This window comes from Ovis canadensis, chromosome 4 (genome assembly GCF_042477335.2).
Source record: "Ovis canadensis isolate MfBH-ARS-UI-01 breed Bighorn chromosome 4, ARS-UI_OviCan_v2, whole genome shotgun sequence".
Classification (NCBI taxonomy): Eukaryota; Metazoa; Chordata; class Mammalia; order Artiodactyla; family Bovidae; genus Ovis; species Ovis canadensis.
Window position 1 is genome coordinate 38713334 of NC_091248.1, and position 20487 is coordinate 38733820.

General features: G+C 37.5%; 1 protein-coding gene and 1 long non-coding RNA gene across 2 annotated transcripts in view; one reads left to right on the top strand and one right to left on the bottom strand.

Annotated features, from left to right (window-relative positions):
* MEOX2 (mesenchyme homeobox 2) overlaps positions 1 to 10654 on the bottom strand; it is a 77940-nt gene extending 67286 nt beyond the window's left edge. The window contains exon 1 of the mRNA XM_069587588.1: positions 9361 to 10654. Within this exon, the coding sequence (XP_069443689.1) occupies positions 9361 to 9874 (514 nt within the window). The 5' untranslated portion in view covers positions 9875 to 10654. The remainder of the gene's footprint in view (positions 1 to 9360) is intronic.
* A 1227-nt stretch (positions 10655 to 11881) lies between these two features.
* LOC138439180 (uncharacterized) lies at positions 11882 to 20048 on the top strand. The gene is made up of 2 exons (XR_011256592.1): positions 11882 to 11968; positions 19236 to 20048. It is a non-coding gene; the product is annotated as an uncharacterized lncRNA (long non-coding RNA).
* Positions 20049 to 20487: the final 439 nt, after the last annotated feature.

Here is a 20487-nt window from a genome sequence, read left to right on the forward strand (position 1 = left end):
ATTGACTCACTTTAATTTTTAGGAAACTACACTACAGAGACTTGGGAAATAGATGGAGAAATAGTGGAAACAGTGTCAGACTTTATTTTGGGGGGCTCCAAAATCACTGCAGATGGTGACTGCAGCCATGAAATTAAAAGACGCTTACTCCTTGGAAGAAAAGTTATGACCAACCTAGATAGCATATTCGAAAGCAGAGACATTACTCTGCTGACTAAGGTCCGTCTAGTCAAGGCTATGGTTTTTCCAGTAGTCATGTATGGATGTGAGAGTTGGACTGTGAAGAAGGCTGAGCGCTGAAGAACTGATGCTTTTGAACTGTGGTGTTGGAAAAGACTCTTGAGAGTCCCTTGGCCTGCAAGGAGATCCAGCCAGTCCATTCTGAAGGAGATCAGCCCTGGGATTTCTTTGGAAGGAATGATGCTAAAGCTGAAGCTCTAGTACTTTGGCCACCTCATGCAAAGAGTTGACTCATTGGAAAAGACTCTGATGCTGGGAGGGATTGGGGGCAGGAGGAGAAGAGGACAACCGAGGATGAGATGGCTGGATGACATCACTGACTCGATGGACACGAGTCTGAGTGAACTCCAGGAGTTGGTGATGGACAGGGAGGCCTGGCGTGCTGCGATTCATGGGATCGCAAAGTCGACACGACTGAGCGACTGAACTGAACTGAACTGAACTGAACACTACAGAGAAGTTAAATCATAGTTAGCAAGAGACAGAGGCAAAACAACTCTTGACATTTCTCTTCTGTGGCCTGCGTTCCTTTAGGTTGCTATCTAAGGATTTTATCCACCAAGACCTGAGTGATCTGCTTGTCTATCTTGATTGTGGTGATGGTTTAGTTGCTCAGTTGTGTCCATCTTTTTGTGATCCCATTGACTGTAGCCTGCCAGGCTCCTCTGTCCATGCAATCTCCCAGGCAAGAATACTGGAACTGCCTAGAAGGGAATTGTTATTCCCTTCTCCAAGAGCTCTTCCTGACCCAGGGATCAAACCCATGTCTCCTGCACTGGAGGCAGATTCCTTACCGGCTGAGCCAACAGGGAAGCCCCATCTTCTGAATACACCCGGACAAAGGGATGCAACAGAAGCAGATTGGAATGCATGAAGGGAGGCTATTGCAAGACATTTGAGATGGGCTGCAAATTCCACCTAAAGTCCCAACTTTGCTGGAAGGCTTCTGTTTTGCCGCTCTCACTGGATTCCAGTGTAAAAGCTCCCTCTCTTCGCCCTATCATGTATAGAGGTGCTAATATTTTCCAGTTGTGGGCAGACCCTGGGTAGTCTCCATCTTGTTGCTTCCCAACACACTGCCCACCATCAGACAGTCAGCATCAAACTCTCTTCAATCATCCCTATGAGTGTGCCCCCAATTTTCCTAAGAGGATGACAAAGAAATTACATAAATACTTTGTGATCTATCAACTACTGACTAAAACTGTAAAAAAAAAAAAAAAAAAAAGGTGCTGTTCCTTCTTATTTTCCCAAATATTTGGGTATCCAAGAAAAAATGTGGTGCTCTTCTTCTAGGAACAAAGGATAATTCGGGAAGAAAAGGCATGCAGGATTCCTTGAATTTTGAAGGCGTACATTCAAAAGATCATAATCTTGGAAATGCATGTGGCAGCAGCCCCTAAATTTAGGTGTCTAACAGCTGGTTTTCATGCCATTTTGGTCTTTCTTAGCAATTTACATCTAGATGCTCTCTAGTTTAATATATCCACACCCGTTTATACTACAAATAAGGAGAAAAAAAATCCAAAGTAAACATAGCATCTAGTTGGGGAGACTTTCATTGTCAGGCAGAAAAATACCTGAAAATTCATTTTATTTTTGAAAAATATTAAAGAAGAGAGATATCACTTAATGTCAATCCATGCAATTAGGAGTAAATCTCTCTTTGTATGGTTCTTAAAAGGTGAAAGCAATTCAATAAATTACTGGCATCCTAAAAAAAATCAAAGCTACTTTTCATCAGTTTAGCTCCCATTAAGTTTTTGATGGCACAATTCTATTTTCCTGAACTGTGTGTTCTCACTACCACAATAAAATCAATCATTTGTAAAATTTACTTGGTATTCATTATTTCTTTGATGAGAGTCACTGCCCATTTTACACCTTTTTTTTTTAAACTAATAATATACTTCAGTTTAATTTGCTACTTTTTCAGGAGGCTAAGAATCGAAAAGTTTTCTATGCAGTCCAGAAAGTTGTAAGAAGCCGCCTCTACAGACACTGAATGTATTTCGCCAGTACACTTGCAAATAACTATCATTTACAAAAATAAGTTTTTATTTGGGTGTCACTTCTGGCAGAGCATTAAAGCTGTATTTTCAAAGAGCAAAATTCTCAGCCTTTAAAATTCTACTGGCATCCACCAACCGAAGCTGGACCCTCCACTAGGTTTCCACACAGTCTGAGAGAGAGATGACTTCATCTTAATCATTTTCTTGCCCACAGTCATGTAAGATAACTAGGATTTTTAATTTTTTTTCTTGTAGCATTATGGAAATCTCTTGAACTGTAGGCAAAATAAAGAGCCAGAGGAAGAGAAAGACAAAAGAAAAACTGCAGGGAGTTGGCAGATTTGATTTTATGAGTATCATCGATTATCAGGTTCAGTCTTTAGGACTCTCCACATAGCCGTATATATGTTCCAAGTTTAATATTTTATTTTGTAACTGCAACATTTAACATCACATTATACTCTTTAACATGGATACTTTCGTTCAGATGATCTGGTATGAAGAAATTAAATTTGAGATTCTATTAGTGTATATACATACATTTATATAAATAGATTATTTTAAAATGTGCTTTAAGTGTAGCCACCATGTGCAAGTTCAGCATCTTCCCTGTCTTTTATGCCATTAACCTTTCTACTAAAATACAGTAGGGACTAAAAACTATAAAAACGAAACATCTTATATTTACAATTTCAACCAATATAGGCTATCCAGCTTCAAGAAACATACCTAAAACATCTTAGAAAGAAGACGTACCAAAAAAAAAAAAAAAACCCAACCACAATGCTAGGATGTTTAAATACATTTGAAATATTCTAATTAAATTGATTCTAAGAGCAATGATTTCTGAATTTGTCTTTAAACAAAACCCTAATGTTTTTCACTACCACGAGTTATTACCTACTAAACTTACATCTGCTGTAAAAGTAAAAACTCCAAGGCTGTAAGAATTAAGTCACCAAAAAATACAAGTATTTTAGAATTAAAAAATTTTAAGGAAATGCTAACTTTGAAAAGTACCATAACTATGGTATTAGATAAGCTGAAGTTCCAATTTCTTAATTTTTAAATCTATATAGGATAAGACAGTAATTATTTTTGAAAGAATTTTCTTCATATAAACCCCTTCCAAAAATGTATACACATTAATACATATTTTACCTGATTTTTCTTTTTCATAGGTGCATGGAAGAGATCAAAAAACATATCATACAATAATTTCAGAGCCCTAAAAATTCAATATTCTAATACACCGTATCAAATATGCAGACAGTAATGTAATACATTCAGAAACATTATATTGCTGTGGAAAATGTGACAGTATAAAAAGTTTTTCATGAATAAGCGGATTTTAATTATCTAATTCAAATTCCAAATATAGACGAGTATTAATAATTGACCCATTTAATCCCAAATGAATGTATATTTTCCCCAGGTAATCTTTAGTTAATTTAATAAAAAAATATTTTTAAAGATTTTAAAGAGAAACATTTACTCTGAAGTATGAAAAGGTCTGAAACACCCGAACAAAAAGCAACATCTGAATTTTATACAGATTAATAGATATATTATGTATTATTTGTATCCTAAAATACTATCTAACACAATTTCTTAAAGAGAAAACAAATTCCTTACCCTACTATAATGTAAGTAAAAAATCATCAGAGAAAAGGTGCTCCAATTTAAATTAATTCTATCTCTACATAGGTAATGCAAATTGAAGTCTGAGACCCAAAGTGACCTTTACTATTTTAAGTTTTACTTCACCAGAGCAATAAAACATTCTAAAAGGTTTTTTGCAATTGGATTTTGAACTTCACTGATGACTATGATTTAGAAGTAGTGTGGAGAATAAGGCAGTGTTGCAATTCATATTTCTTTATTATTGTGTCACTTCATCTCTACATGAGGGTTTCAGTTTGATACAACTATTCTGAGGAAAAAAATCATAAAAGTATCATAACAAAAATAGGAAGTGTTAGTGTTTGATTTTCTTTACAACCTTAACAAAAGCTTATTATTGATAAGTAAATCATATTAATGACTAAAACACAGAAAAGAAGTCACAACAATAAAATGTGTTTTGCCGTTTGAATAAAAATACAATTTCTACTTTGTGCACTTTGGCCTTGGTTTGTGTTTTATACCATTTTTTCTAATTTAACCATTGAAATCAGTCACCAATGCAATAATCCAGGATATGTAATTTAGCTGGTTACTCGATATTTAATCCTTCTTATTTTATGACTATAATCAAGGGGGAAAATTCTACTGCTGATAGTCTTACTTGATATATTTTCTAACATATTTTCCTCACAAAATTTTTATTATAAAAAACAATATGGCAAAATTACAAGAAAATGAGAAATAAATCATCCACAACTATTAACTCAACAAATATTAGTTAAGGAATTCCTGTGTGTATTTTACTTTGTAATATTTTTCACCCTTATCATTTATCACTCATAAATGTTTGTAATAATCATAGCAATTCTTGGAAAAAAAACATGGTCTGAAATTTTAAGAACAAATTACTGAAGTGGACATGGTCTAAAACTACATTATTGTATTATATAGGTTTTTTATTTGAAATGAAAATCTAAAAAGCCATCACATTTTCTGTGTGCTTCTGGCTGCCATTTTTAATCCAGTAAATTAATGAAATTGCCCAGCATATATATATTTAAATGTAGTAAATGAATAAAACTGGCATCGTTACCAGACCAAATACATAAATAGGTTTACATGTGGAGATTTTTTTTTAACAGAAGTTAGTCATTAATTCACCCATAGGTTATTTTTTTAAAAGTTAATTCCTTTACTAAATATAGCAATAGTTTGCCAAATTTCTCTGAATCTAAGGTAAGGGGTTGTCCCTTTCGTTATTTTATTTTTGTTTAAAATTAATTAGACCTTACAATAAATAACTTGTGATAAATTCCAATCCTGTGATGAAGGATCTATGTTTTGAAACACAGACAAACAAGGTAATGGTTAAAATAAATTTTTTGGTTTATTAGTGGCGATCAGCTTACAGTGTACCAACATAATGGTTTCCATTGAAGATTACTGTGAACAAAGATTAAAACTTAAAATGCATGATGGAGGGCTTTTAACTCAAATCAAAGTATTAGCAGTGCCATGCATTATGTTTGATGCTGTTCCTTTCAAATAACTATAAATAAAGGTATTTACAGAGAAATGGAAACTTTTTCAGGATTTATTTGCATTCTTCCTTCCATCATTGCTGAATTTCCACAATAAAGCACCTTAATTCTGAAGGAATTAATGCTCTTGACTTTTGAGTGTAATCATTTTGCAAACACTCATGTAGGTCAATGGCACTCAGAATTCTTTTATGTCAGGACATTGTTTTAAATATTCACATCTAAAATCAATCTACTACTCTAGAAAATGACTGAAAATGGTTACTTTTTAAATTTCATAGATTTGAGGCATTTAATTTGTTCAATACAAATACTGGCCTATAACCATCCGCATCCAATAGACTGCATTTTAAATTCTAAAGCAAATGCTGAAAGTCATGATCCAGTCACACAGAAACGAATAATAATGTAACTTCTTTTCTTTCAGAAAACATGATGATAGAATTTCTTAAAAAAAGTACAATATAATACCAGAGGTATGGCAAGTAAGATATTATTCTGTATTTAATTTCCAGCATATTATCCTAATCCTTGCCTATCAATCTGCAGTGCCAGACATAATTTGACAACACATATTTTATGGTCTTGTAGCTATAATAAAATACTTACAGTTTTATAAGAATCCAATATGATTCAAAGTCTTGTAAAATTGACACCCCCAAATCACTCCTTTTTGATATAATTTTGATTTTTTATAAAATATGCACTTATATTTATTCAATAAATTTGAACAGAAGATACTCATACATTTACACTTTATATTACCTGCATTAAAAACTAAAACTAGATTAATTTATTTTGATCTACTAACTGAAAAGTAGGCAGTTTATACTTATTACTATGTTGCTTGGTGAACAATCACAGGTAACTGAAGTGAAGTAATTCACAGTATTTATAGACTTTTTTTTCAGAATCACCTGTTTTGTATAGATTGCTTTAAGTACAGTTGTAAAGTTTTGATTTCTAAGAGTTCTTTTGAAGATGTGGCAGATGTTGGCTTTGATAATAATGCCGGAAAGCATAGCAGGTTCAAAGCTGCAAATATGCTTAACATATATAAAAGATAGTGGGGTTTTCTATTAAACGTTGTTGTTTCCAATTGTTGATAAAGTGCAGTGGAATTCTAAAGTCCATAAATATTTGCTTCTAGACCCTTAAGCTTCTTGAGTTTGTGTATGCGTGTGTTCCTGTGTTTCTGAGAGGTGAAACACATACAAATGCACACTGAAAAATGTTAACTATTATAGTTTCAGCATCATCATGGATAAAAATTGGGGTTGTTTTTCAGTATTTTCCAGTGCTTAAAATTCCATTAGAATTTCACATAGTCAATACACACATACATACAATCCGTGAGATGCAAGCACACAGAATTTTGGTTCCGATTTTGTCCTGGATTTATGTACTACGTTTACTCTCAACTAGAAATACATACTAATTATACATTGTCTGACAACATAAAAATGGCCTCTGTAATGCATGGTGTGAGTTTTGTCAAATATAATTTTAAAATTTGAAGAGTGTCAACATTATGTTAATTCAACATTTTTGGAAATATTGAAACATTAAAACTGTGCTCTAAGCAATTAGAGATATATGTGCTAATAATATGTCAGAATTACATTGACTTTCTACTTTGCTTTAATTTCTGCTAGATCAAGATACCCTTATAATAATATGAAATGAAATAGCTGTGAGCATAAATTATAAAAGACCAAATACAACATCATTCCAATAAAAAATGGTACCTTGAATTTAAATTCACTTAAAGAATATAACAAATATTATCTAAAATAGTAAATCTGGCTATTTGAACTTTATTTTCAAAGATTGTACATATATTCAACAAGAAATTAAAAATATATTTCCTTTTAGACAGTGAAGAGTTGTTTCAAAATATCCCATCAAAGAAAAAATTCATTCTAACTTCCCAATGATTCCACCCTTGGTGATGATTAACTGTATTTCCCATTCAAGATGTAATCTATTAATATTTTATGTATCTGATGAAAACTTTTGTTTTTCCAGGACTTTAATGACTAACTTCAACATGAAAAGATAAACTTATTTTGTTATATGGTTATTTCCCACCAAAGGACGGTAGCAGTATTAATATAACCAATTTTCTTAAGAAAGTCACTATTAAAATAACTGAAGGGAGTCAGTTCTTGGATCTCACTTTCTTGATTTCTCCTTGATCAAAGTAACATAGGCCTATATGAAAATTCAGTTTGTCCTAAGAAACTTAGGTGCGTTTGTTCAGTTGAAGAAGCATATGAAACAATCCATGATATAGGTTTCTCACTGCAGAAAGTACAAGGAATAGTAAGAGCCTCTGGTAAATTGCAAAAGCGTCCCTGGCTAACCTGTACTCAGATCTAATCCCAGAAAAGTTACATTGATATCAAATGCTGATCCTATAAAAGGATGACTGCATTCTAAAAATGACTTGTTTTCTAATGAAGATGGAAGCCTTCTTGCTATATTAACTTTTTCACTCTGTCTGAAGAGTGTCTCACTTAGGGTTAGTAAAAACCATTAAAAATGAATGATACTGCTGGCAACCTTTTTGGATATCAACTATTTTGTGATGGAGCATTAGAAGTTCACCCTGACGTTGGAATGTAAACGTGAGATTCTAAGTTTGAGATAGAAGAACCCATTCCGTACTCACTGAAGAATAATTGATACCACTGCTGCAAAAGAACATGAAATATGCGGCTCAATCACTGTCATTCATGTGAAATCTAATCTAAATTATTATAAAGGATAGACATTATCCAGTCTTTCAAATCAGTACCTGGAATTATCTTCCAGGGCTCTTAAAACCAATGCCGCAAAGAAAGAAAATACGTAAATATTATATTAAATAAACAACAGCTTGCAAAAAGATGGGACGCAGGTTGCGTCGTAGCTACTGAAGAAAGCTCATACCCTCCTTATAAAGCATCTTTTAACAATTTCTTTAGGACAGAGACAGGTAAGGGCTTTGACAGTTGACTGCAAAGCTTTAGTTTCTCTGGATTGCTAAAGTTTAGTTGGCTGCGGGTGCCTTCAAGCATTCGCGTTTGGTTAAGATTCCCCTTTCGCTACGCGGTTCAAGATATCCTCGCGTAGATCAGCGCCTCCTACGCACACCCACTTGTAGCAGCGCTACCCTGGTTGCTGTTAAGTTTCCCAATCCTTGTTTCGGATAGTACTCAACTGGAGGAGGATTTTACTTTCCACTTTTGAAACTCAGATTTTCTTTTTGGTTAGCATTACATGAATACAACTACAATAAAGAATCGTCTTTCGTCAAGGGTCTGAGCGTATATTTAGTTGCCATTCTCTGACACATTCCTTAAAATCCTCTGAATTCCTAGACAATATCTTCTTCCCCCAAGAAAGAGAAATTTTACCATTTGGAATAGGGTGCTATTTAAAGAACTCTGAAATCAGAATTAAAAAAAAAAACTAAACTAAAACTTTTTCTCATGTGCTCTGCCAAGTTCCACTGCAAGTTCCAAATGTTGTGCAATAATTTGGAAATCCAGTTAACGATGGGAAAAATCGAGCCATTCAGAGTCGGGAAAAGTCAAGGAAAGGCACCCGCACGCACGCCCAGCGGACGCTGCATCCCAGGGTGCATTCCTCTCCCCATCGCTCAGATGGAAGGTCACGCTTCGCAATCGATTTCACATACTTGTCACTTGTCCTTTTTTTCTCAACCCTCTGGTAAACTAGTTTGAATCTTGGAGAGCTTAACGCACTTGGCTGCAGTGCTGCCCTCGGAGAAACACGTGCCCCCAAATAAAAGGACCAAAGCAGCCTCGCCGAATTTGGCGGCGAGGAGCCAGAGAGGAAAAGACCTGTCCCATAACGCCCGCCGCCTCACTCTAGTAGGAGAATCTTCCCATCTCCCCGCCCCCTTTCGCCGAGGGTGCCCGGCGCGCCCTTACCTGAGCTATCGCTTTTCCTCTTGCTGCCACTTCTCTTCTCCGCCTCCGCGGGTGACAGCGCCTGGCGGCCGTAGTCCCCTGGCGGGCACGCGGCCCCGGTCGGGGTGCTGGAGCCCAAGCTGGAAGAGTTGGAACACAGGACCGGCGGGCTGCTCCCCAGCTCCGGGGGCCCTCCCGAGTCCGGCTGGAGGCAGAGGCTGTGCCGAGCCGCGCTCGGCGGGGAGGACATCTGCGGGAGGTGCCAGTTGGTTTGCAGAGCTTGGTGCTGCTGCTGCTGGTGGTGGTGGTGGTGATGGTGGTGGTGGTGGTGGTGCCCCCTGTGATGCTGGCTGGCAAACATGCCCTCCTCGTTGGGGTATCCCGCGATTATGCAAGACGAGGAAGAAGTGGAGAGCTCGGGGTAGGACATGTGGTCAGATCTTCCATGGAGGGCGAGAGAGGATTGGGAGAACGGGTGCAAGCCTTGCGCGGTGGCGTGAGGGCTGCGCAGGCAGCCAAAGAGCGGGTGTTCCATAGCATGCAAGTCTCGGGTTCCAGGCAGAAGACTTTACGACGGTTCCAAACGCCACCACCCTCTGTCACTTTTCACTGGAAACCGTGTGACTTTTCCCCCTCCCAAAGCAATAGCCGCCCGCGTTTCGTCAGAGCTCGGATAATCCTGGTCCTGAGCCCTAGCGGCCAGTCTCCTTTACATATAAACACTCGGACCTGGAGAAGCTTCCCTCTGAGCTACTCAGATGTCAAGAGCAGGAGAGGTTGAAGCCAAAAGAAGGTGGTCCCAGAGAACTGCTTTCAGGGGGAAACGGCTCTGAGAGGTTATAAATAGAGTGTAATGTGAGCTGGGGGCTGGCTTAGGAGCCCAGTGCTGACCACATGCAAACTCCCTCCAAAACTCCCGCTCAGTTCGCGCAATGCGCTCCCAGTTCCACTTCCTATCGCCGGCTGGACGCATGCAGCGCGTCCACGCCCTCCCGCCGCTGCCAACAGCCTGGACTGCAAGCGGCAAGCCGGGCGCCTAAACCAGAGCCCCGGCGGGCAGCGGCTGCCCTTCCCGCTCCGCCGGCCGGGGCGCGCCGTGGCGCCCGCCAGCTCCAACCCCACAGCCAGTGTCCCACCTGCTCACTTCTCTCCTGAAAGGTGTCTTGTCAATGCCACTTGGGCACTGTCACCTGCAGAAAAACAGGGTGTGCCTAAATGTGGAGAAGCACGAAAGGTGGAGGATTAAGGAAAAGAATCAGAGCTAGTTTGGCGCGCACTCAGATTAAGGTTTTCCAAATTCGCATCAACTCGTGTCATGGGCTCAGTGGCGTTTCTAGCTTTTTTATACAGCTGGTGTCTGTGGGTGGGTTGTTAGAGCGCTGAGACGGCCAGATTCGAGGATGCAGGAAAAGTTCCCCACGGGCGAGAAAGGGCCGCAAGGAACGAGACTTGATAGGGTGGAAGAAAGCATGGGGCCGTGACGGTCGCAGACGCTCTGCTCTTGGCATCCTCACCTGCGGTCCCAGGTGGGGTCTCTTCCCCTGCTTTCCTCAAATGTCCTCCCCCACACCGCTCTCGATTTCCGGGTCCCACTTCCATTTCCTTGCCACTTGTCAGCCCAGAAAAACTTTTCCTGGATCAGGAGTATTCTAAAGCGATTTCACCCTAGTCACAAGCGATGTGTATATTGCATGTACATTTCCAGTACTCTCCCTCAGGAGCCAGCCCCCTGTCACCTCGTTTCCCTCCAGAAATCCATCTCTCTTCCGCTCAAAAAAATCAATCAGCTAATTGCACCCCTTTCACTCCCACGCCGCCATGGTTCCATTTACCAAACAAATATTACACTTTGGTATCGCTTAAAGTTCGGATCTCCCTGGTTACAATTTTGCATCCTAGAAAATGACTTAGAAAACTTGCCACCAGTGAATTAATGCGAGCGACGGCTGGGCTTTCATACTGCCACATGCTTAAAGGGCGACACTGTCTGCTAGGGGCCAAGTCGTTTACACAAGGCACGCACGCTGGCCGAGCATAATGAGCTGCGGGAACAGTTGAGCCTTGCCTAGGACTTGTCGCATCAGGAGAATATCGGCGCTCACCTATCCCTCCCGGGACCCCAAATTTGCCACCAGGAGCGTCGCCGTCTTACTTTCATTGTCTCAGGTGTCCAGAGGACAGGGGGTCAGGTCTTGGAAGTTGTTAATGGGATTATTGGGGACAGCAAACTGGGCCAGGCATCTGGTTTGAATTAGGAAAATGTATTGATTAATCTTTGAGAAATGTCACCAGGGTAGAACTTTTTCCCTAGTCCTGTCCCTCAGGCTTCAGCCTGACCATCTCCTTTTTCTTTCAAGTATCCTGGAGAATAGTGGCTTTGCAATAAACCTTTATATCCGTGTGAAAGTTCGAATTGTTTTCCAATGCTCAGAGGTGAGATGGGGTGGGAGTGATCAGGAATTCTGAGATTTGTTAGCGCTGCTTTCTTTAACGGAAATTGAGCCCTATTTTGAGGGAAATTAGTTTTGCAGACTTCGTTAAAAAAAAAAAAAAGGTTAAAACTTTTGTTCACCAGCTGCTCAACTTTTCAGTCTGGGTTTGAGCTGGAACCTGCTGCAAGCGTTTGACGGTAAGGCTTTCTTTGCCGATATGTTTTGGGAATCTAATATTGTTTTAGACTTCGAAAGGGGGTGTTCTTCACGTAGCACGTTTCTAAGGGTTTTAAGCGCTCCCAGGATGGCGTCCAGGGCTTAGATCTTAAGAATGTTTCTTCCTGCCACTCCCCACGCCCTTGGCTCTTAAAGGATAAAAAAGGAAGGGATGTATTATTCTAATATCGTCGGAATATTTTTTGAATTTTCATTGTGTTTATGGTTTCAATATGTGCTCTGATATTAAAAGTTAAAGTACAAAGAGCAACACTAAACTTCCCAAACTCGGGTAGCTCCTCTATGGATTCTGGATGAAAGCATTAAAGACTTTATCCAAGAAAAATTTAGGCAAGCACCTCCATAGACAGTCACTAGAAATATTTATATAATACTGTCTACTAAACGTATTGTGGAAAATGTCAGACAGGACTAATTAAAGATACACTTGATCTGCACACATCAATAAAAAACATCCATAAAGGTCCTTTTGGTTTGCATTACAGTGGTTTAGAGGGAGAGACACAATTGAGAAATGAATGGATTTGAATTTAACCAGTGTGTTTCAGGCAACCAGCAAACACACATAAGTTTTCATCTCCAGGAGCTGCCACTTCTTGAACCTGCCCTGTGACTGTGCTGGGGTTTTTTCTCACTCACTGTGTCAGATGTTAACAACATGTCCAGAAATTTCTCCACAACCTGCCTCAGTCAGTCAGCTGAGTGTAAGACTAAAAGTCTGGTAAAGAAAAATTAGAAAAGGTTAAAAATGAGAGAAGTCTCTTTGAAAGGCACACAATTAAAAGAAACCTAGCAGAAAAGGTCTTGTTAAGTGAAGACTCAAAACATCTATCAGTTAACATGAAGTCCTGATATCTAATAAAAAGTATAAGGAAAATGTTATTTGAAAGAGAAAATGTGTGGTTCAAAGGAAAAAAAAAGTGGAAAAGGAAGTCTGGATGTATTCCAGAATCAAATATGACTGGTCTATTTTATCTGAATTTCTAAATATATGTTAATTATTCCATAAAGCTTTTTTTTTTCCTTCAAATTTTTCATTCTCAGAACATTTGGAATAACAAAAAATATTAACTTATTTTTTAGGCCATAGAGAATTTTTTAATGTGATAATAACATGAAATAAAATGAAATAACATGAAATAACATAAAATCTTTAGCATTTCCTATAATAGCTGTATCAATGTCTACATCTATAAAAACCAACATTGAAAGATGCTTTTTACCTCTAATGGCTACTTATAGGGAGAATGGTAAAAATCACCAAACTTAGTAGAGAATTTCAATAGCTTTCATTTAAAACTATGTACAGTATAGTATTTATCCTATATTTACAATTACTTGAATTTCTCTAAAAAACATTTAATATTTTATACAAGATTTTGATATAAAGCATTCAACAAGAGGTTGAATGTATGAAAAATGTAACCTGCTCATCTTTTGCAGGAAACATGATCAAAATTATTTTAGACATGTGCCATGCTGTTTAAATTTCATAAATGTGTATATCTATTATTTCTTCTGCTAAATGAAATGGTATTCAATAATAAAGGCAGAGGTATTTTTAAATTAAGAATGAGGAGAGAACTTAAGCAATCTGAAAAATTTATTTTTATATTTTAAGACTCACGATGATTCTTTTGAGTTGCCATTTTTGTATGTTTGTGACATGAAGTATGATGGGAATAAAAAAACTTAAAAATGATCCTTAGCTACAGATATTATAAAACTTTATTTTGAATTTTACCTTCTGGATAAAATTACCTTGGTAACATATAGTCATGATATATGCATTTAAGTACGGAAAATTACAGTGAAACCGGAATATGTCTCTGAAAGTTTTGTTGAGAATATAAATATTATTTCTGTTATATTTCTCCAAGAAATAAAGGATTAGTTCTTTTGAAATAAAGAATTTTTAAAATATATTAAAATATGCTAAGTACCCAGTGGTAATTTATGTGATTTATGATGCACTCCAGTTTTTAAAAACTTAAGAACTGCCTTTCTCCAGGAATTATGCATTATAAAATTTAAGTGCATGGCTACTGCATGTTATTTAGTGATTCTCTATATTTTACTGATTTTTAAAATAAGTTACTGTTTTTACACAATAGTAATTAGTGATTTCACAATAAAATCTGTTATGTTTCTACATATACTAGGAGATATGAGTACCTATTCATTACTCTGAGAGTATGATAACGTTCAACATATTTTGTTTTTCTATTTTCTCTCTCTTCCTACATTTAGATTTATGATTTCTTTTAGAATTTGATGGTTTTCTTCAAGTACCACATAGTAAAAAATGTGCTGAAAAATAGCATGGAATATAGATTGACTGATAATGGTAAATTTATAAGATTTGAGTAAAAATTCAAAATATATGCAATCTTCCCTGATGCCAGTTGCTTTCCATATATACTTCATGACATTTTAATTATCTTATTTGCAGGGGGGACAATGACTGCCTCTCAAGTTTGAAAAACTTCTCTTTGCCCACCTTAAATCAAATATTATTCAACAAAGTTACTTTAAAATGATGCCTATGAGGAATAATTCCATTCAATGCCTACATTTTCATCTGCACTCCAGTTGTACGTTATTTTGATTGATAAAGGATGCATCTTAAATTTTTATAGTTGAAAACTGCCTCCTTCACATATCTAACTACTGATGTAGAGGCACAGGAATGCAAGACAGTTCCATAATGAAATGCTATATATTACATTATATATTCTATACCATCAAACTCATAAGCATTAAATCTCTATCCATCCACATTTTAAGGAAAATAAACCATTTATTTCTCCCATGCCATAAAAAGCAATGCTATAGTTTTAAGTGGACTGAATTTAGAACAAGTTCATAAATCTTGGGGAACAAAAATTCAAACGAAACTAAACAGGCAAATTTTAGGTAAACCTTTAAAGGTCTTCTGTTTCAGGTTTTCCGACTTGAGTTTAACATGACTAATATAATTTTGGCGCCATGGTGGGTTATTCTTATGTGTTTTCGTCTTTCGTGCATCAATTTGTAGCATGTTTTATTCCTAAAGTATTGCTTTCATTGTGAGCCTGGGTTTATGCTTTGTATCACTAAAAAACTCTGTGTTTTAGTTGTGCTGGTATAGCTTCCCTAAAATATTTAACTGCGCACTCCAGTTTTATATAATTCAGACTTGGCAGAGAAAGACTAGCTGCTTTTGATGTCAACATTTTTGTTTATATTAAAAAAAGGGAAAATTCATTGCTTACCAAACAAAATGGAAAGTGAAGGCCAAATACAAATATTTTGTTGTCTTACAACAACATATTTTTAAGGGTATAATATTAGTACTTTGATTCAGTTTAGATTCATAAAAGATTTTGAGAAACGACCTGGAGTATTTTTATACAATGTAGTGAACATATGAAAATGGATCAAGACAAGAGTGAAAATGACTAAATGATGACTATCTGCTAATGCCTTAGTTGACCTAAGAAATTAGAAGGATGATTGGAGGACAAAGTCAAGGGAAAATCAGAGATAGTATTTAGCAGGGGAAAAGAGGGAGAAATAAGATATGCGTAAATATATAGAAAATAATTCTATGTTTGTAATTCATAAGCCACATACATTTATAATAATGGTAAAAGGATCCCAGGTACATGTTTTAGTTTAACTGGAATTTTTAAAATGAGTAATCAGAAAGGTTTATGTTTAAACAAATAGATGCCACTTAGATTTTTGACAAAAGTAATAATAATAAAAATACCGCTTGAGAAAGAGTTTCAAGTCATTGCACAAGCATAATGTGAAATGTTGGTAGCAACTTAGTCAATGCCTAGAAATGTGCAAGCTACTGAATGTCTGAGGTTCCGAATAATCGGTGCCTTCTCAGCTTAAAACTCTGTAACCCGAAACTCATTGTAGTCCATCGTTTGCTAAATTCTATTTATTTTTTAAATGATATTTTTGCTAAGTTGGGGTAATAGTGTATTGGAAGGGAATAAGCTGGCTTTCAACAGCTTTTAGTGACTGAGGGGTGGGGCAAAATAATGTACTGGGCTAACTGCATCCTAAACACTTCAAAGTACAAGGGAACCCAGTAGAATAAAGCACAAACTACAACTCAGAAGGAATATCATCTCTGAGCCCCAGGGCTCAGGTTAGGACAGTTCCTTCTACCATCAGCTAACAGTTGATTTACCAGCAAGGAAACCGGTGGTCAAAGTAAAGCTTTTTGCATACTGCGTGAGTGTCTAACTACCAGTTGAAAACTCTTCAACACAGAGCAGCTATACAAGATAATACTCCCTGCTTGGAATTCATTTTGCATGAACCTTGGCTTATAACCTCAGAATTGCAAGTATTGCTTTGGTCAGATTTCTAAAGGTTAATTCTTGAAGGCATGAGTAATAATGGATAGGAAAATAGTCATGATTGAAAAAGTCAAAACAATCTTGGAAAACTTTCTGATAAAATACAGTAAATCTTACTAGGGATCTTGAAAGTGGGCTGCGTGAGCAGTGGGAAACCTGAACAGTTCTTTTCTTTAATCCAGAGCACCTGTAGCAATCTGCAGCAGCATTTCTGCAGTAACTTAAGAGGATTCTATGTACAGGTTAGAGTAAGTGTCCATGAAGATATAGTCAATTTAAATAAATTTGACCCATTATCAAATACAGTAACACATCCACTTGCTGCAAGCAACTTTATGAAGATTTCCCTGATATAGTAAATATAGAGAAATAAATATAGCTCAACTCTGACTTTCTAGGATAACTGTTGCTTTTTTTTTTTTTTTAAACAGTTACCATCTGTGGGCCAGTAGTCCCTGTCAGTTGCTTATGAGATGCTTGGTTTCCTCCAAGTTTTGTTCTTAGTCACCTCCTGTATCCTGTATGATGCAGTTAATGATGTGATTTGATCAGAGTAAAAAGCTGAGTTGCTTTGGATTATTAAGACCAGATTTTCTAAAGTACACGGCCTACCCATCATCCAATAGACCCTGCCAAGGCAGATGGCTCAGGCCCAAGTGGCATCACTTGGAATTATTCAGTTTTGAAGATAAGCACATAACTATGAAACTCCACAAAATCTCCACTGTTGCATGTATGGTGACAAAGCTGAATGAGTAACTTTTAAAAATATATAAAGAAGCACATAGAGGCTTGTAAACATTACGTGCTGTAAATCTGAGGTTGTTGAATTAGCTGTTGGTGTTCCTCTTTCTGTAATAATACAAAAGATTTGTTAATCCATGTAAATAGTTCTGTTATGAAGATATTATTTTTATTAAATAGTTAGCAATCACTATCATGAGGCATTTGTGACCAAATGGAACCAAATCTAACCCTTCGACTGCAAGGAAATCAAACCAGTCAGTCCTAAAGGAAATCAACTTGAATATTCATCAGAAGGACTGATGCTGATGCTGAAGCTCCAATACTTTGACCACCTGATGTGAAGAGCCCACTCATAGGAAAAGACCCTGATGCTGAGAAAGATTGAAGGCAAAAGGAGAAGGGGATGGCAGAGGATGAGATGGTTAGAAAACATCACCGACTCAGTGCACATGAATCTGAGCAAACTCTGGGAGATAGTGAAGGAAGGGAAGTCTGGCATACTGCAGTCTACAGGGTCACAAAGAGCTGGACATGACTTAGCGACTAAACAACAACATAACCGAGTCATGACTAAAACAAAAAAAAATGGGTATCTTTGCACTGTAGTAGCAATGGCAGTGGTCATAATTGCTAAATTTCAACTTCAGGTTCAGTTCAGTTCAGTTCAGTCACTCAGTCGTGTCCGACTCTTTGCGACCCCCTGAATCGCAGCACGCCAGGCCTCCCTGTCCATCACCAACTCCTGGAGTTCACTCAGACTCACGTCCATCGAGTCAGTGATGCCATCCAGCCATCTCATCCTCTGTCGTCCCCTTCTCCTCCTGCCCCCAATCCCTCCCAGCATCAGAGTCTTTTCCAACGAGTCAGCTCTTCGCATGAGGTGGCCAAAGTACTGGAGCTCCAGCTTTAGCATCATTCCTTCCAAAGAAATCCCAGGGCTGATCTCCTTCAGAATGGACTGGTTGGATCTCCTTGCAGGCCAAGGGACTCTCAAGAGTCTTCTCCAACACCACAGTTCAAAAGCATCAATTCTTCGGCACTCAGCTTTCTTCACAGTCCAACTCTCACGTCCATACATGACTACTGGAAAAACCATAGCCTTGACTAGACAGACCTTAGTCGTCAAAGTAATGTCTCTGCTTTTGAATATACTATCTAGGTTGGTCATAACTTTTCTTCCAACTTCAGGTTAACAAGTCCCATATCAGTCTGTCTTTGAACAGATCGTTGCCAATCCAGTTTCTCAAATCAGAAGCAGGAACCCATGCTTGACAAGCCCCTCCATTCTCACCTGTCTATATGCAATCAGTCATCAGGCAGAGTAGTCTGACTATACTTCTTCAGTGTTCATGAACTTCACCCTTCTCTCCATCACTAATGCTGTTACCTTATTGGGGGGCTTCGCTGTTCTTACTTGGATGACATGGAGCTCTTCATTGTAATATACTTGCTAAGAGCATCAGCACATCTCCAAAAGCCCGAAGGAGAATGGGTGTGAATCTTAAGTCTGTCATTTTCTGACTCTTGTCAGTGCATTCGTTAACTCAAAAGAATACTACAATGAGTGAACTCAACGATGTTGTGAGTGTGCCTAATACAGTGTCTAACATAAGCTTGATACACATGGAATAAATTTAAGCTGAATCTAGAGCTGCACTGTTAAATATAGCTTCCTGTGGTTATTGAGCATTTGAGATGTGTCTAGTCTAAATAAAGATGTACTTCAAGATTAAAATGATTTGCATTTCTCTAATAGTGAGTGATGTTGAGCATCTTTTCATGTGTTTGTTAGCCATCCGTATGAGAATGCATGTAAGAATTAAAGATTTAAAAAAAAAAAAAGATTAAAATGCACATCAGATTTCAAAAACTTCACGTGAAATGAATAAACTTTCATACTGATTACATGTTAAAATTACATGTTAAAATGATATTTGCTGGATATACTGGTCTAAATAAAGTATATTATTATAATCAATTCTCTTTTTCCTTTTTTAATGTAGCTACTAGAGTATCTAAAATGACTAATGTGGCTTAAGTAAGATTTCTCTTGGACAGTGCTGATCTAGAGAATGTAATTTAACTTTTTTTTTTCTTTTATTCTCTCTCTCACAAATAGGTACCAAATTACAAGTATATATACACATATCTGTCAAAATGATGTAAGACCTGAAATCTCTCTGTAAGTTGATCCTCTTGACCCCATGATTAGGAGCTTCACAATGTGGTACCACACCTGGAAATCTCCAGAACAAGATCTCAAGGAAACACAGGAAATTCCTGGAGTGGCAAAACATCCTATTTGAAGATATTCAATTATTCCTCTGTGCATCAGGAGCATCGCCATGACTTAACTATTCATATGCTTGAAAGAGTTTGTTTAACAAGAGCCTTTGCAGGAAAATAAAAAGAGCCAGGTATATTATTGATGATGGACTAGACAATGCCGTCATGGTGAGTTAACCTCTACATCCTATTCCCTGGGCCAAAGTTTAGTTCTTATTCCTGCAAATTCTGATGCAAGATGGTTGGCTCTCCAGGCAGATACTGACTTCGTGAATTAGGCATCTCAACATGTTCCTCCAAAACAAAACTCCACAGCAGGGGAAGATGGAAGTGGAGGGTCACACACCTGGTCTTATATACTTGGATCCAAGGTGATATGTGTCATTTTTACTCACAGCTTGTAGGCCAGAGCAAAGCCTAACAGACCTGCCAGGGGCATGGAAAAAATTCTGGAGTACATGGTGGACTGGTGAACAGTAAATGTGTCTGCCACATCAGGCTTTGGTAGACTTCAAATTTGTTCCTTACATGCCTAATTCACACTACTAACTGTATATTCCTGAGTCTTTCTGGAATCTTATGGTAATGTGTTTCAAGTACAGTGTCTGGCACAAAGTACTCAATAAATATACTCAGCAAACACTTAGACCTATAAGTTTCACTGTGTCTTTGGGCTTTAGGATTGTAGTTGCTGTATCAAATCAGGAAAGTATAACTGTTGCATCTCTAACTGCAAAGAAAATTAACTGATGAAAATGCTCAGCCCAGCTTCAATTGTGTTTTGGTTTTTATAGGTTTTGCTCTGTTTCTTTGTTCCAGAGTAGAAGTGCATACCTAACTGTCATGGGAATTAGAACAACAGTTGTGTCCACACACAATGAGAGAGTGGTTCAAATTCTTGGCGAAATTTGTCTTCAAGCATCTGCACTTGTGCTGGGACACCAATCTCTGCATGTGAATTAGAGTCATTCCCTGTCAGATACTATGTTTTATTTTCAATCAGTATTGTCCATTCTGTAATGGTTCATTGCGTAGAGTTGAAGATGACATTTTGGGCTGTGTCTTGTATTTGTCGCTTACTGGCA